Source organism: Syngnathus acus, chromosome 3 (assembly GCF_901709675.1).
Source record: "Syngnathus acus chromosome 3, fSynAcu1.2, whole genome shotgun sequence".
In the NCBI taxonomy this organism is placed as follows: domain Eukaryota; kingdom Metazoa; phylum Chordata; class Actinopteri; order Syngnathiformes; family Syngnathidae; genus Syngnathus; species Syngnathus acus.
Genome location: NC_051089.1, coordinates 14,481,275 through 14,495,904, shown reverse-complemented (window position 1 = coordinate 14,495,904; position 14,630 = coordinate 14,481,275). Strand labels below are relative to the sequence as shown.

Below are 14,630 nucleotides of genomic sequence, written 5' to 3'. Positions count from 1 at the left end.
TTTTGTCCTAAAGTCAGCCTGCACAGGCACAATGCTTCCAACCCGACGTGGATTGGGGCAAAAACAGTTGGCCGCTCATCCAATGATTAAAAAAACAACAACTTTTATTTATCAATTATTTGGTGTATTTGGTATTTTTAGTAATTAAAAACAACTAAACAGCAGATAAGGAATATCGAACAAGAAGCGTTCATAGTCATCGATTTCCAACGTAAAAGAAGACGTTTGCAAATGTCCTATTTTGATTAAAAACAAAAGATGAATCAGCCTGCTTTCATGAAGAACGAGAGAAATCTGAGAATTATTTCTTTTGAACGCCTGAAATCAGATTTGGAGTTGGACAATATATTTAAACAATGGCTCTATACAATTACTTGATTATTAAAATACAAGGTGATTAATTTGACAATCAATTTGTTGTCAATCAATTATTTTTGACACAGGTAATGTGAGAGGAATCTGAGAGTTACCAAATCAACTTCAATACACAACTTTTAGACATTTTTCAAGTCGGTGTACATGACAGGTTATTGAAGGTGAAGTGTCCTCATCCTAAAGCGAGAGTTACTTCCAGTAGTTTCTCTGGTTAACATGTCTCAGGCGGTCTAAAAATAGCCACCATACCCTGTAGGCTGCCAACCTTAAAGCTGCCCAAATAACATGTAGGATGACAAAATGACATCACTGAATGGGCGGTCTTGAAGCTCAGAATTATGTTTAGCCTTTTTATGAAGCCGGTTTGTTGGGTCGCTTGCATGGATCTGATTTCAGGTTTTATGTATATCTTTATGTTCCATTATTAACATGCTTGGCAGCACTGTGGTGTCTGAACATTCTTTGTATGGGGTCAAATGACTTGTATCCCCCCCCCCCCCCCCCTCAAACTAGTTTCTGCTTTGGAGGTGGTAGGGAGGGACCCTCCAGTTCTCCCCCAAGAACCGGCCTCCGGGGGCCATCCTCACTGCTTTTAATACTCATATGGGTGTTGAGGTGACAGCCATGCTGTCGCCTTGGCAGATAGCTTGGGGTTAGTGTATAAACAGATTCATGTGACTTGATGTGTTATGGGCTGAGGTCAGTTTACACAGTGCGGGTGTTTTTCTGAGCAGCCAATGGTCACTTTGCTGCTTTGGGTTAAGTCACTGCAGATAGTCACAAATCTTAATTCTCCAGTGTGGTGATTAAAGACATGTTGTGCATTTGATCTCATTATCCTTTTGCAATCTCCCATAATCGTTTTGGAATCCTTATCAGGAGATTATACAAAGTGTGCACGCATTGAACGTGACAGCTCTCATGTAGTCTTCTTTGCTGCCATGGTTTCATCACGTATCATATTTTTCTCTTCTCTCTCCTCCTAGATTTCATCTGGCTGCAACACGAGGACACTTGGACTGTCTCAATCTCATCTTGTCACACGGTGCTGATATCACTGCAACTGATGCCACTGGTGAGTCACCAGTAAGAAAATGAAGCTTCAAATCTGCTTCATGAACCAGTTGTAATTTTTTACTTCTCGATATGGCACTGTCGGTTTCAATAAAGGGGTTCAAGAAATGGCAAGTCAGTATATACTTTTGCCCTCTAATAGAATGCTCCAATGATGAATAGCAACAGCTTAATTAATAATTCTACTTGACTTGAGTGTCTCATTCTTATTTTTCTCAATATTACTGATCATGCAACCTCGAATTATTGAGGGGGAATGTCTGCTCGTATTTTGGAACTGAATTTGCTTTTAAACACAGTATAACTGCTCGGAAAATGCTTTTGTAAATAGACTACCGTAATTTTCGGACTATAAGTCGCACCGGAGTATAAGTCGCACCAGCCATAAAATGCCCAAAAAAGTGAAAAAAAACCATATATATGTATATAAATCGCTCCTGAGTATAAGTCGCCCCCCCCACCCAAACTATGAAAAAAACCGCGACTTATAGTCCGAAAATTACGGTACTTCCATTTCCCAACAATTCCTGATGCTGTTTTTTATTTTTTTTCCTATTTGTGATTTGACTCTGTAGGTAAAAACGCTCTTCATCTGGCTTCAAGAAATGGCCATTCGCTGTGTGTGCAAAAACTCCTGCAGGTAGAGTGATGTTGGTGTTATTTTAAGGCTCTCATTTGTATAATGTGATGGGAAAGAAATGTTTTTTTTAGTCAGTCTCTAGACACTTAACTGGGTACACTTGCACAATCTAATACAATCCATCACAGCCTTAAGGTCTTGAATGACGCTGCCCAGAGGTATTGCTAAAATACAGTTCATTGTGTGCAATGCAGTGCAATTACAAAGCTCTCATAAGTCAACCACTAACTAAGCATATAAATAAATAAGTACCTTTAAAAACAAAACTCCCAAGAATGCATTTTAGTTTTGTAATGTAGTTGATACAACTTTTGCATTGGATTGATCACTTTTTGCAGATGTATGGCAGAGCATGTTGTGGCTGCTGATGTCATTTGTGTGTGTGTGGTTTTTTTTGCATTTTATAATGTGTATTATTGATGGTGAGACCTTCCAGTCAGACCATTTTTCCTTTCAACTTATTTGAATAATTCATGCAAAAATAAACTGGCAGTTGTAGCCGCTGCCTGCTGTATGCTGCAATATTGTTCCCTCACTGAAATGGAGCCCCCACCTCCTAAATGTCCCTTTTCCTCATGGCTAGTGATTTAAGAGGGCATGTCTGTTGATTTCCAAAGTGTTGACAAGCCTCCACAGCCCTGCTGCCCATTCTGGGTGCCGTCATCGTTCCAGACATAGCCGCACGATCTCAGTCTCAACTGCCTCAGTCTAACTTCGTCATCGTCTTTTAGGATATCCCCCTTAGATGCTCTAAAATCAACTCCCTGAGCAAACCTGCTCACCCCCACCACCTACCCTGAATGGTCATTTGAGCACGATGCTCAACTTTGGCCTTTGTTGCCAGAGAGAAGTGGATTTTTATAGTGCGTATGGGTCCGTGTTGACTGGCAAACTACCCAGCAACATCAGGCCTCCTTCTGATCTGATGGCTGTCATAGCAGGTCCTCTTCACTGGAGTGGAACACTATGTCTTGTGGTGACTAAATCTGTTGGCTGAAATATCTAGTGCATAGTATCCCAGTTCCACTTGCCCTAACTTGACATGCTTGATGCCTCACATTTCACTGCCACCCACCCAAAATAGAACCTTTGGCACATTTTCTGCTACAGCGACTACAATGGAATGCAGTTGCAATGTTAGTAGTATGGAAGCTTTTATGTGTTTGTTTTTGTGACTGCGTGTTTTCGCACATGGTACAATAAGAGAGACAGAAGTGGTAATGGCATCAGGAGCCTTTTCTGCGGTATTGTTTATGTCCCTATCATGGTTCTGTGTCACACTAAATAAACAGGCTGAAATCTCACACTGAGTTGGTAAATTTGATTATATATCAGTATTCATTCTTTTTCGTAAGATGGTGGCAATAATTTCCATTTATTTGACATTTGCATGTTTTACGTAGTTCTTCTCTCACTGTTGAAACATCCCATCGCAAAATCACATGTTGTTGGTGATTGTTCATTAGTTGAAAAAAAAAAAAAAAGTAGAGCTGATTGAAAATACACTAATGCATACTGTCGAGTTTCAGTTGTGATGGCAGTCATTCATTTGTAAGGACTCAGATTTTGGAATGGTGGGTTCATGGCTCTCATTCATTCTGCCACAGTAAAATAAAAAGGCCAATAGTTGTTGAAGAGATGCTAGTCTGCTTCCTGACCACTGTGGTACGTGCTCTTGAGCAAGGCACTAACCCAGCCACCTCAAGAGTTGCTGCCCTATTTGCATGGCCTTTCAGTCTGACAACTCTGCGTGCATGAATTCGGGTTCTCTGTGAAGGTGTCAAATGAATTTCCTCTTGAGAGTTTATCAATAATATCATAAATTCACTTTAATCAAAGGAAAATGTCAATTTTACACTGTGAACCTGTACAAGATGGTCATTAATATCACTTGACCACAGTTTTGAAGTGCAAGATGAAATACTACTGTGGTAATTGTTATCAGCTCTTGTAAGCTTGTGTTTTACTCTTATAGCATAACTGTCCAGTTGGGAATGTGGACCTTCAAGGAAGAACAGCTCTGCATGATGCTGGTAAGAATATTCAATTCTTGTTGATAATAATGAGTTGTTCAGAACAAAACGTATCACAATCGTAACTTAGCAAAGGTAAGGAATCATCATTATAAGGAATGTATATTTGTTGAACGTTTGAGCTAATAGCAATTGATGTACAGTATGTGTTAGTCATTTTGAGCTGATGGTTATTTTGTTCTCTCCGCAGTCATGGCAGGCTGCTCATCCAGTGTGAAACTTCTCTGCGACAGTGGCGCTTCTGTCAATGCCAGTGATTTTGTAAGAATCCAAACGTCATTTGACACCTAACACCAGGGCCGCCCACACTACTTATGAAATGACCAAGTCCAAATGAGCTACCTACTAGTTGGTTGGTCGGTCCGGTCCGTCAGTTAAAGAATATTTACAATTCTTTCTGGCTGACATAACAAAATATTCTTTATAATATGAATTAGATCAAACATACCTATGGAATACAAAAAAACAGTATAATATTAAGAACATACAGAAATCTTGATTCTATCTTCAAATGCACGTAACTTGTCTCTTGAAATACCACACTCAAATTGATGAACATTTGTGTTTCAAAGTGAAAGACTGTTGTTGCTACACATTAATGGAACACTTCCTGGGCGTGCATGTGTAAATATGGCATGTCTATCATTCATCTCTTTAGGATGGCAGGACTCCTCTGGTGCTTGCAACCCAAATGTGTCATCCACGCATCTGTCAACTCCTTGTCGAACGAGGGGCTGATATCGCTGTGCGAGACAAACAAAAAAAGTAGGAATCAATGTTGCTTGCATGAATAGACACTTTTTTTTTTACTGACGTAGTAAAATATTGCTAAAATGTTGATCATATTTTCTAGTCATTTTTTGTGCCAAAAGAATTTCAAACTATGATGAGCAAAATGGTTAGGTTAATTAATATTTAGCTTATTGTCAATTGTTTGATTTTATGCATATTTTGTAATTAAATTGCTTGTTATATTGAGTTAGTTGTTGCTGAAGCCCTTTTTTTTTTCCACTCGTCAACTTTAGAACAGCACTCATTCTGGGTTGTGAGTATAGCTGCAAAGACGCAGTGGAGGTGTTGTTGAAGAGTGGTGCTGATGTGAAGGACGTGGATAGCTTGGGTCATGATGCGTTCCACTACGCTCGCCTCAGCAAGAATCCAGAGCTTGTTACTTTGGTCAAAGGCTACCTCGAGAGAGCCAGCAAAGGTGAGAATGTGTGAGTCATTGGAGCTCTGCAGAAGCACAGCATTGATGTCTATCAAGACATAACGATGTGAAAACAAACACCCCTGTTCAAATGTTGGGTTTTTTGCGATTTTATTTATTTTTTTCCTTGCCCCCAACATTAATGTGATCTATAATCAAATTTAATCTCTAAAAATGATTTTCTGATTCAAACATTCATTCATTTTGGTTACTTGGCCTCAACATTAGGTCCTGGGCATAAAAGAGACTTGCACACTAAAACAGTGGTCTAAATAGCTTTGTATATGAAGACAGTAAATAGTAATTGGGAAGTTTGGGGTTTACTGTTGAAATCGTTTATATTAATGCAAGATAAAAGTTGTCATGTGAGTAAGAGTCACCTGTTTCTCTTCTGGACAGTCATACCAATGTTGAAAAATGTGATGTCATAACAGTGGTATGTTTTAATGTTTCACGATTGCAATGTTTTTCCTTTTGGCTTAACAGAAAGTAATTCTGAAATTTATTTCACCCTACAGGAAGAGAGGCAGCAAAAGTAGAACAATGGAGGAGACAGGTAATGTGGCGTTAAAAAACAAACACATTTTACCCATAGTCAATGTTCTCTCGAAGATGCATGCATGCAAAAATCGCACACTATTCTCACCCTCTCAGTGCACAGATTAAACTGCATTCCAAAAAATTCAAACCTGAGTTGTATTGGCGGTTGCTTTTTCATATTCGCCTCGTACAAATTGTCTAAATGAATTTCTGAACGTGCCATTTGACTGGCTCAGTCCAGAGCTGTAATGTAGTTTATCTTTTTAATCTTTTTTTATACTCATGTTGTTATTGAAAAGCGACACTTGTCAACCTTCACATTATATATTTTGATAATAAAAAAATATACGATTACAAAATATTTTTTTAGTTACTTTGATGAAGTTAATTTGGGCCAATTCATGAAAAAAAGTGGCATTGAATTTATTCTCAAAAAGTCTGTCTCATTTGATGAGTCATACAAATCTCTATCCAACAATATATTTGAATTTTTTGTAGGAACATTATAATTATGTAGTTTACCAGTCGCATGCAAAATTCGAGGGAACATTGCTGGTGATAGGTACCTAACAGAGAACACGCAGACATTTCAAAAGCTCTTCAAGGCTTTTTTTGCTTGCAGGCTACAAGTATTCCTATTATGATCACATGCAATAGTCTCCAACTACTTTCAATATCAAGCTGACTTGGTGCGCATTTTTGCTGCTTGAGTGTAGATTGTTACAGGAATGTTGCTGTTTTAAAAATAGTAATAATCATAACTGTCCTTTCCTCAGCAGTCAGTGACAGACACCATGGAGGCTAACAAAAAGGATCATATTATACATGTAAGCACAATATTTTTTCATGTTGCTGCATTAACAGATTCTGCAGCCAATCAATATGTTGTATCTGATGTTACTCTTGTCATTTTTCTTTAAATTTTGAGCCACTGATATTTGATTTGGTTTAAGTTGTTGCGAGTGATTTTTATTACTCGTTTTATATATCAGGACCTGGAGAGGCTGAACGAGTCCCTGCAGGAAAGTCTCAGGAAGTCACAATTGGAGCAGAGGGCCTTGTTTGATAAGGTCAACCTGTTACAACAACAGCTCACACAGGTAAATGCTTGTCGTAAAATGGACACATTGCTTGCATAGGACAGACACAGAAAAAACAAAAATAAAGTGCGTGGATGAATTAATGTACAGTACTAAGTTCAAACTCACTGAAGTTGTACTGTTGAGTGATACAAAAATGCAATTGAACAATTTGGAAATCCTTTTCTTTTAACCGCAATAAGCACTTGGGAGCTAAGGATACTAATTTTGCTAGTTTGCTTTGGTTCTTATGTGTCCTTGTTACAGAACATCAGGATGCACAAAAAGTACAGAAACAATCTGTTAGATATGCATTCAGAAGCAGAGCTGTCAAATCCAGTCCAAAAAGTAAAAACCCTGCCACATTTTGGCTTTAGCTACATGTGCTTAACCGAGGCAGTTCTTTTTTTTTTTTTTTTCTGAACCTGGATTGCGCTTCTGTTCAAAAGTTTAGAGAGTAAAGTTCATTGGGAAAGGTTACAGTGCATTTCAGGTTCATCCTTTACTTTCACCCAGAATCTGAATATCCTTAACATTTCATCTATATTTCAGCCGCAGTTTCCAGGCTTCAATCAGGAAATAAAATTGTTTTGCGGCAATGTTTTCATCATATCTTGCTGTGGTAGTAAGATAATTACAGTTCAGTTATTTAGAACATAACGTCTAACTTTGAATTGACATATTTTAATAGAGCAGCCCTTCGTTGGCTCTGTCTAATTCTTCTTGTATTTATAGGAAAAGAAGACAGTAGAAGACACTCACAAAGAGGTACGATGTCAAATAAAAAATTCCATTTGTGTATCCGGGATTTTGTTTAACATGTTGAAACATGTCCTGCCAAACTGGGATAGGGTACTCTTTTCATGGTTGTTGATGCTGATTATTGTTTTTTTTTTTGTGAAGAGTTTTTTCATGCACATTGATGGTTTAAAAGATATTTTCTTAACAAATGTCCTGCATGCTCCTATGTTCATCGAATACGTGACTCGAGAATGTGGGTAGAGACCTCACGTGTTTGACCAACACAAAACAAATAGGACTATCCTCTTTCGATTGAGGAAAAATCCAGTGACGCATCATCGGAATCAAGCCAGTGGCTACAGCGATTGTTCTTACTATGCATTATGGAAACCTGCCACCAACGGGGGCGATTACAAACCAGCAAAACCAAAAATGACATGGACATCAATTCTTTGTAAATGTCCATTCGACCAGTGTCCCTTAAAAACCAGTGCAGAACATCTAATAGTACCCATTAAAGCACCGAGATGACCATAATGAAGTTTGATGTAATCCTAATTTTGTTCCCCCTTTGAGAATTGTTTGAAAAGCACAGGCTTCTAAAAGGACAATTAAGATTTGTTTTTGTTAAACTTATTTGTTCTTTTTTTGTTTTTGTTTTTTTTCATTGTATCAGAAGGAGCAATTAAAGGCGTTACTTAGTGCCAACGAACCAGAAGGGTCACGAGGCTTGGAGACTGTCAAGGTCCAGCTCAAAAGCACCATGGTCTGTGAATGTATACAGATCATTTGATATTTCTTGATAGGAAACTGTTGGAGTGCATTTCCCTCAGTTGTTCTTTTATTGTGTGATGTTTGTTTTATTTTTTTTATATACGTATATAAGTGTTGTTCACTTACTCCAAATGTATTGTTTTTGCAGGGGGATTACTCTGGACAGTCAGTGATCAAAGGTTTGACTTACTCGTCTTTCATGAAAATATAGCTATACAAACAAAAACACATGAAATGTACATCACTTAATTGATATTAACTTGCTTGAAATTGTGTTAATTAATTTTTGGACTGTCCTTCAGGAAAAGAGAACATTTTGGTCAAGCAAGCTTATAGCCTGGATTTGGATCAGGTAAACTAAGTTACTTACAATTGATACATATGTGGGTTGTCAGTTTGTCTCACATGCATCTTTCAATTCTCCTGGCAGAAACTCCAGATACCAGCAACGTCACGTTCACTGTGTAGACCACTAGAGAAAGGTCTTTCTGGTGAGCGCGATCTTCTCCGACATGAGCTTGAGATGCTAAAAAGGAAACAGCAAACAACCGAGGAGGAAAGGATGCGACTTCACGCGGCTCTGAGCCGAAAGAATCGAGAGTACCAAGAACTCGTTCAGAACACAGATCTCATCAAGAGACAAGGTGACCAGCAAGTCAAAGAACTCGAGGATGCCTTGGGGGAGGTCCAGAAGAGGATGCTTGATTCGGAATGCAAGGTTAAGCAGCTGCAGGCCCATGTGGTTGCAGTGAAGGAACACTTGGGAGGCCAGGCCACAGAAGAGCTTCGTGCTCAGCTTCAGGATGTCAAAACCAAGTATGAAGGCGCTTCGGCTGAAGTGGGTCGTGTTCGGAATCGTCTTAAACAGAGTGAGAAGGCATTGGAAGAGTACAAGAACAGTGAAAGCCAGCTGGCAACTGAAGCCGAACGGTTAAACGAACAGCTCGAAGTTGTGACTGCAGAGAGAGATGAACTTTCAGAAACTGTCCTCGCCATGGAGACCCAGTTGAAGGGAGCTCAATCCAAGCAGAGCAACATGGTGCCGGCCGAGAAATTTGACAACATGAAAAACCTACTGACCAATGCAGTAGATGAAAAGGAACGGCAACTTGCTGAGCTGAGAGACGACTATGATCGTGTCCTCGAGGAGGTGGCGGAGCTCCATCGGAAGTTGGATCATCCGACCCAGGGAGGAGCAGGGGCGGTGCCCACTGAGGAGCAACAAAGGATTCAGGCTGCCCTGGAAGAGCAGAATATCTCGCTGAAAAGAAAGCTACATGATGTAACTGCAAAAAGCCAGGCACTTATTCACGAGATGGAGGAGAGTGAGGAAGAGCGGGAGATACTGCAAGAGAAGCTGGAGGAGCTGAATTGCAGGCTTGAGGTGGACTTCATCCCGATGAAGGAACACGATGAAGCTCGCATGAGGATGGCATCCGCTGTGGAGGAGCTGGAGGACAAACTTGTGGAAGCCAGTGAACGTTTTGGCAAAGCAGAGGCACAAGTCCAACCGCTTCACACCGAGAGGTTGATGCTCCAGGAGAATATTAACAATCTGCAAAGTACCAATGAGAAGCGGGAGAGTGAAATAGAAGCCCTGAAGACTCACAATGCCGAACTGATAAGAAAATTTGAACGATTACAGACGAGCTGCGACGACAGAGACAAGCAGTGTGAACAGCTGACAGCACAGAGCCGGACTTTGAAACAGAGCCTCGAGGGAGACTATGTGCCGAGACAACAGCATGAGCAACTGAGGATAGAACTAACCGCTACTCTCGAGAGTGTCAAGGCAGAGAATTTAAGTTTGGAGTCCGCAGGGAAAGAATGTAGAGAGGAATTAAAGAATGTGAAAGAAGGAAACGCCAAGTTACAAGAAAAGTTGGAAAAGGTTCTGTTTGAGATGAAAACCGACTACGTGAGCGTGAAGGATCACAGAAATATCACAGAAAAGCTGGGTGATGCTGTTGTACAGGCAGAGAATAGAGCAAGCCAACTGTCAGACACGCACGTGCTGGCCCAGGAGGACAATGTGAAGCTGACGGAAGAATTGCAAGCTCAAAAGAAAGAACTCGACACTCTCATGGAGGCTATTCAGTCCAAGTTTGTCCCACTGGCAGCCGTTGAGGACAAAGAAAACTCGTACAACACCCAAATCAAGGAGTTGAGGGCCAAACTGTTGGAAATGGAGGAGAAGTATAACAGAGAGAAGTCTGAAAGAGAGAATAACAAACTGGAGAAAGACAAACTGAAAGTTGAGATTGAATCTGTTCAACAAAAACTTGACACTGCTCTTGTCACCGATGAGAAGCGCAAGGGATACGAGGTAGAGTTCAAGGGTCGCTACGAGGCAGTGTCTCTCAAGTTAACCAGTCTGGAAGAAAAGCACAATGAGGTAAATCGTCAAAAGGCTGAGCTTGAAGACCAGAACGCCCTGTGCAACACTCAAATCCAGAATCTTCAGGACCGTCTCAAATCGGAGCTAACACGGATCGCAACCTATGACACTGAGCTGAAGGCCCTTCATGACGCCATGCAGCATGCCCAAGCCGGTTGCAAGAAAGCACGAGAGGCTCAGCAGGTGGAGGCCCAGAAGGTTTGCGCTCTGCAGAAGGAAGTTCAGGAACTCCACAGAGAACAGGCTTCTCTGTTGCAGGAGCACAGCAAGGCCAATGAAGCCCTGGCGACTGAAGTCTCGACGCTTCGAATAGCGCTCCGAGAAGAGGAGGAGAACAGCGGCCAGAGGACCGAGGACGTTTCAGCCCTACAATCTGAACTTCTTCAAGCCACTCAAGCTCTCGAAGAGCTTCGCTTCAAAGAAGATCATATGACCCAAATGAAGAAAGAGAAACAGCATTTGGAGGAGGAAGCTACCAACTTGACCAACAAGCTGTTGAGTTTAACAGAAGAATGTAAAGCGGTCCACCGGGAGGCAACTCAAGCAAGGGAGGGCGAAAGCAAGGCCAGGAGGGAGATGGATGCTGTTCGTGAGAAGGGACAGGCCATTGAACGAGAAATTAGGGAGCTGAAAGAACGATATGATGAGTCACTCAGCACCATTGGCGATCTTCAGAGAAGGATTCAGACATCATCTCAGCTGACTGAAGCCAAAGACAAGAAGGTAACAGTTGAATCAAAGATCAGAGCGCGTTATTTCCTCCATCTTTTAAATTGACTTGCATATGTTTTGTCCTTCTGTTGGGTGGTTGTGTAATGAATCCATTGTCTTCATGCTTCTGCTTGGCTCAGATCACAGAGTTGCTGATGGACGTGGAGCGGCTGAAGCAAGCACTGAATGGTTTGTCCCAGCTGGCGTACACGAGCAACGCCCCTAACAAAAGGCAAATGCAGCTCATCGACACCCTCCAAGCCCAGATCAAGAACCTACAGCAACAGCTGGCTGTGAGTCAATGAGCAAAACACACAAGACATGGCATGTATTTGACTCATCGATAGATAGGAACTCATGTACATCATTGTTGACTTTGCATTAAAGCCCAATGAATGTTATCGACGGAAGCGTGGAAGCTGTCAAGGTGGGGTAAACATTTTTTGACGTACGTTCAGACGTACTTGTTCAAATGCACTTGGAGCTAAATGCTACAAACGTAGCTTTTTTCTCGTAAAGTCATCCGGAATTGACTTGTGCATATGCAAGTAGAAAAGCTGTTATGTTTTAAGCACTTGGCCTACATTATACCAATATGTTCAAAAATGGCTGCATTGCTTGATTTTGATGCTGAAGTTAATATTGGGTGATGTAGCCGTTGAAGCAGTACTAATCTTGTGTTTTGTCTCTGTTCATTTAGGATGCTGAGAGACAACACCGAGAGGTGGTTTCCATTTATCGAACACACCTCCTCAGTGCAGCGCAGGTTAGTTGTCACAAAATAAAATATACTTCATTAAACATTTGATACATTATATAAATGTAGAAAATGCTTTTAGTCGAAATTGCCTTGTTGGGGTCATGGGTTAGTTGCAGCCGATACTAGCTGACTGGAGGCAGGCAGATTACACCCCGGTCTCATTGCCAGTCAATTGCAGCGGGCATATAGACAAACCAGCATTCAAACGAATGGCATTTATTTATTTATGTGCCTATTTATTTATTTATTTGTCATACAACATTGTGGTTAGTATCATTTTCTAAAAGTGAGGTAAGGTCCCGTTTGCACAGCTCACACTCCTTGCATGCCTGCATGTGTAACCTGGTTCTCTGTTCTCTGTGCAAAACAAATATACAGCTGAGTGGCTTGAATTTCCCCTTGAGAGATTATCTTGTGTAACACACAAATAAGTCATGTGTAAAATATGTCGCACGCACAGCAAGCCTAATGATGAAACTCAAATCGTAATCTGATACATCTGATTCTTACCCTGATTTTCTATTCTGGCAGAACTATTCCATTTAGTTCTAAATGCATTTTTCCATGACCGGTGAAAACTGTTGTATTCTTGAGGATAGGATATGTTCAAGTTTATAATGCAAGATGTTGGGGAAAGGAGTGGTAATGGGAAAACTATAGTTCTTACACCCTTCCCACCCAAAAAAAAACCCACTGATAAAAATAATAAAATACATTGCATAAAAGCCAATGGTTTCAAATTCACAATTAATGATAACACAGTGTAGAAAGGTACAGAATTCCTTGTGTAAGTGTATTTTTTATCTTTGTAGGGCCACATGGACGAGGACGTCCAAGCTGCCTTGCTACAGATCCAGCATGAGACAGAGTTGTGTGTTAAAGCTTTCTTCAGCGTAATGTTATGCTCCCGCCCGCAGACTCAAATTCACCATTCTCACACTTCCACGACACCCGCCATGCTTCACACTGCATTATTCACACAGATGATAGCTCTTCAATGGACTGTTATTGAATCCCATTTCATGTCAGTATAGCTATTGGCACATTGGCTTCCAAGTAACCGGATTGTGATTCATCAGAGGGCAAAAGGGTGTGCTTACATATTGTGTTATTCAGGAGATAACCAGTACAACAATATCACGACCGAAAATCTCAAGTCTCAGCGCCAAATCCAGGATACCGTTTTAGTACCAAGGCTGACATTGGAGACGGCATGTTGCCACAGGGCTTCTAGAAATTAGAAACTAACAGTAGAAAAAACTGGAAGCTAGGCTAACTTGGCGTATTTGATAATCATGGTTGCAGTCCTCTTCCAGTCGTTCTGTTGTGGTAAAAACAAGCAATTGCTTCTCTATTAGTTTCTACTGCTGGACAATATCGGTGCCATTGAAATGTTGAACAGATTTGGGATTGTGGCCCTGCCCATTGTTATCTTGACCATTGTTTGTCAGTCAATTGGACTTTTACTCCCCCCCCTCCCCAAAGTCTTGAAATTTAGCCTGATTCTTTTTACGAGCATAGCCCGCTTTATAGTAGTGTACAATAGTGTACAGGACTAGTTAAAGATGGCCTCCATGAAAATAAACTAAAAGTGATGTCATTTTATCGATTTTACTGTTAACGCCACAAACACACTGATCACTTCCACATTCCCATACTTAGGCCTCAGATAGATTGTTTGCTGTGTGCTGTCAGCTGACATTTGAAGGATTCATAGTACAACATTGCAAGTACAAATATATTCAAATTGTATAATAGGTACAGATTGAATCATCTTCTCACAATATCTGCTTGTTTTTTTCTGTGACCAGCAGTGCTGAAGAGAAGCCTCAGTGACATAATGTTGTGTACAAATAATTTAATAGTTTTGCAATTAACAATGTTAAAGTGTGGTGAAATCCTACATTTCCACGGTTTTGTACCCATTAAATACAATATTTGAAAACAAATTTGGTTGCCTGTTACCAGGGCTTTTCCGGCGTAACAACACCAAAGACGTCATCTAACTCTGAAAATGGCTCGCCATTATTGTAGAGGGTATCATCTGGCAATTATAGTGGTTCGTTGTTGTGAATAATGTTGGATTTGAGTCATGTCGGTGTGTGTGTGTGTGTGTGTGTGTATGTGTGTGTGAGTGTGTGTATGAGAAATGGATTCTCTTGCTGTGTAGTTATTGCGGTGGCTGCCAGGGATGAGAATTTTCCGCAGATCCGCGGATTTCCGGGATTTTTCCGCCGAATCGAATTTTGTGAATCGTGTAAATCCATTGAGATTTTTTTTTTTTATATATATATATTT

The 14,630-nt window shown here is 40.6% G+C and overlaps 1 protein-coding gene across 8 annotated transcripts in view; it reads left to right on the top strand.

Moving 5' to 3' along the window:
• Positions 1–13,908, top strand: part of uacab (uveal autoantigen with coiled-coil domains and ankyrin repeats b) — a 28,239-nt gene extending 14,331 nt beyond the window's left edge. For 4 of the 8 annotated variants that reach the window (XM_037246864.1, XM_037246868.1, XM_037246869.1 and 1 more), the window contains 17 exons: positions 1,362–1,450; positions 2,025–2,089; positions 4,065–4,122; positions 4,313–4,383; positions 4,781–4,887; positions 5,148–5,329; positions 5,848–5,885; positions 6,646–6,696; positions 6,862–6,969; positions 7,684–7,716; positions 8,366–8,455; positions 8,612–8,642; positions 8,766–8,815; positions 8,891–11,584; positions 11,713–11,865; positions 12,273–12,338; positions 13,145–13,908. In XM_037246864.1, coding sequence (XP_037102759.1) covers positions 1,362–1,450; positions 2,025–2,089; positions 4,065–4,122; positions 4,313–4,383; positions 4,781–4,887; positions 5,148–5,329; positions 5,848–5,885; positions 6,646–6,696; positions 6,862–6,969; positions 7,684–7,716; positions 8,366–8,455; positions 8,612–8,642; positions 8,766–8,815; positions 8,891–11,584; positions 11,713–11,865; positions 12,273–12,338; positions 13,145–13,366 — 4,108 coding nt within the window. In that variant the 3' untranslated portion in view covers positions 13,367–13,908. The remainder of the gene's footprint in view (positions 1–1,361; positions 1,451–2,024; positions 2,090–4,064; positions 4,123–4,312; positions 4,384–4,780; positions 4,888–5,147; positions 5,330–5,847; positions 5,886–6,645; positions 6,697–6,861; positions 6,970–7,683; positions 7,717–8,365; positions 8,456–8,611; positions 8,643–8,765; positions 8,816–8,890; positions 11,585–11,712; positions 11,866–12,272; positions 12,339–13,144) is intronic. The other 4 variants (XM_037246865.1, XM_037246866.1, XM_037246871.1 and 1 more) reach the window with 4 other exon arrangements.
• The last annotated feature ends 722 nt before the right edge of the window (positions 13,909–14,630 follow it).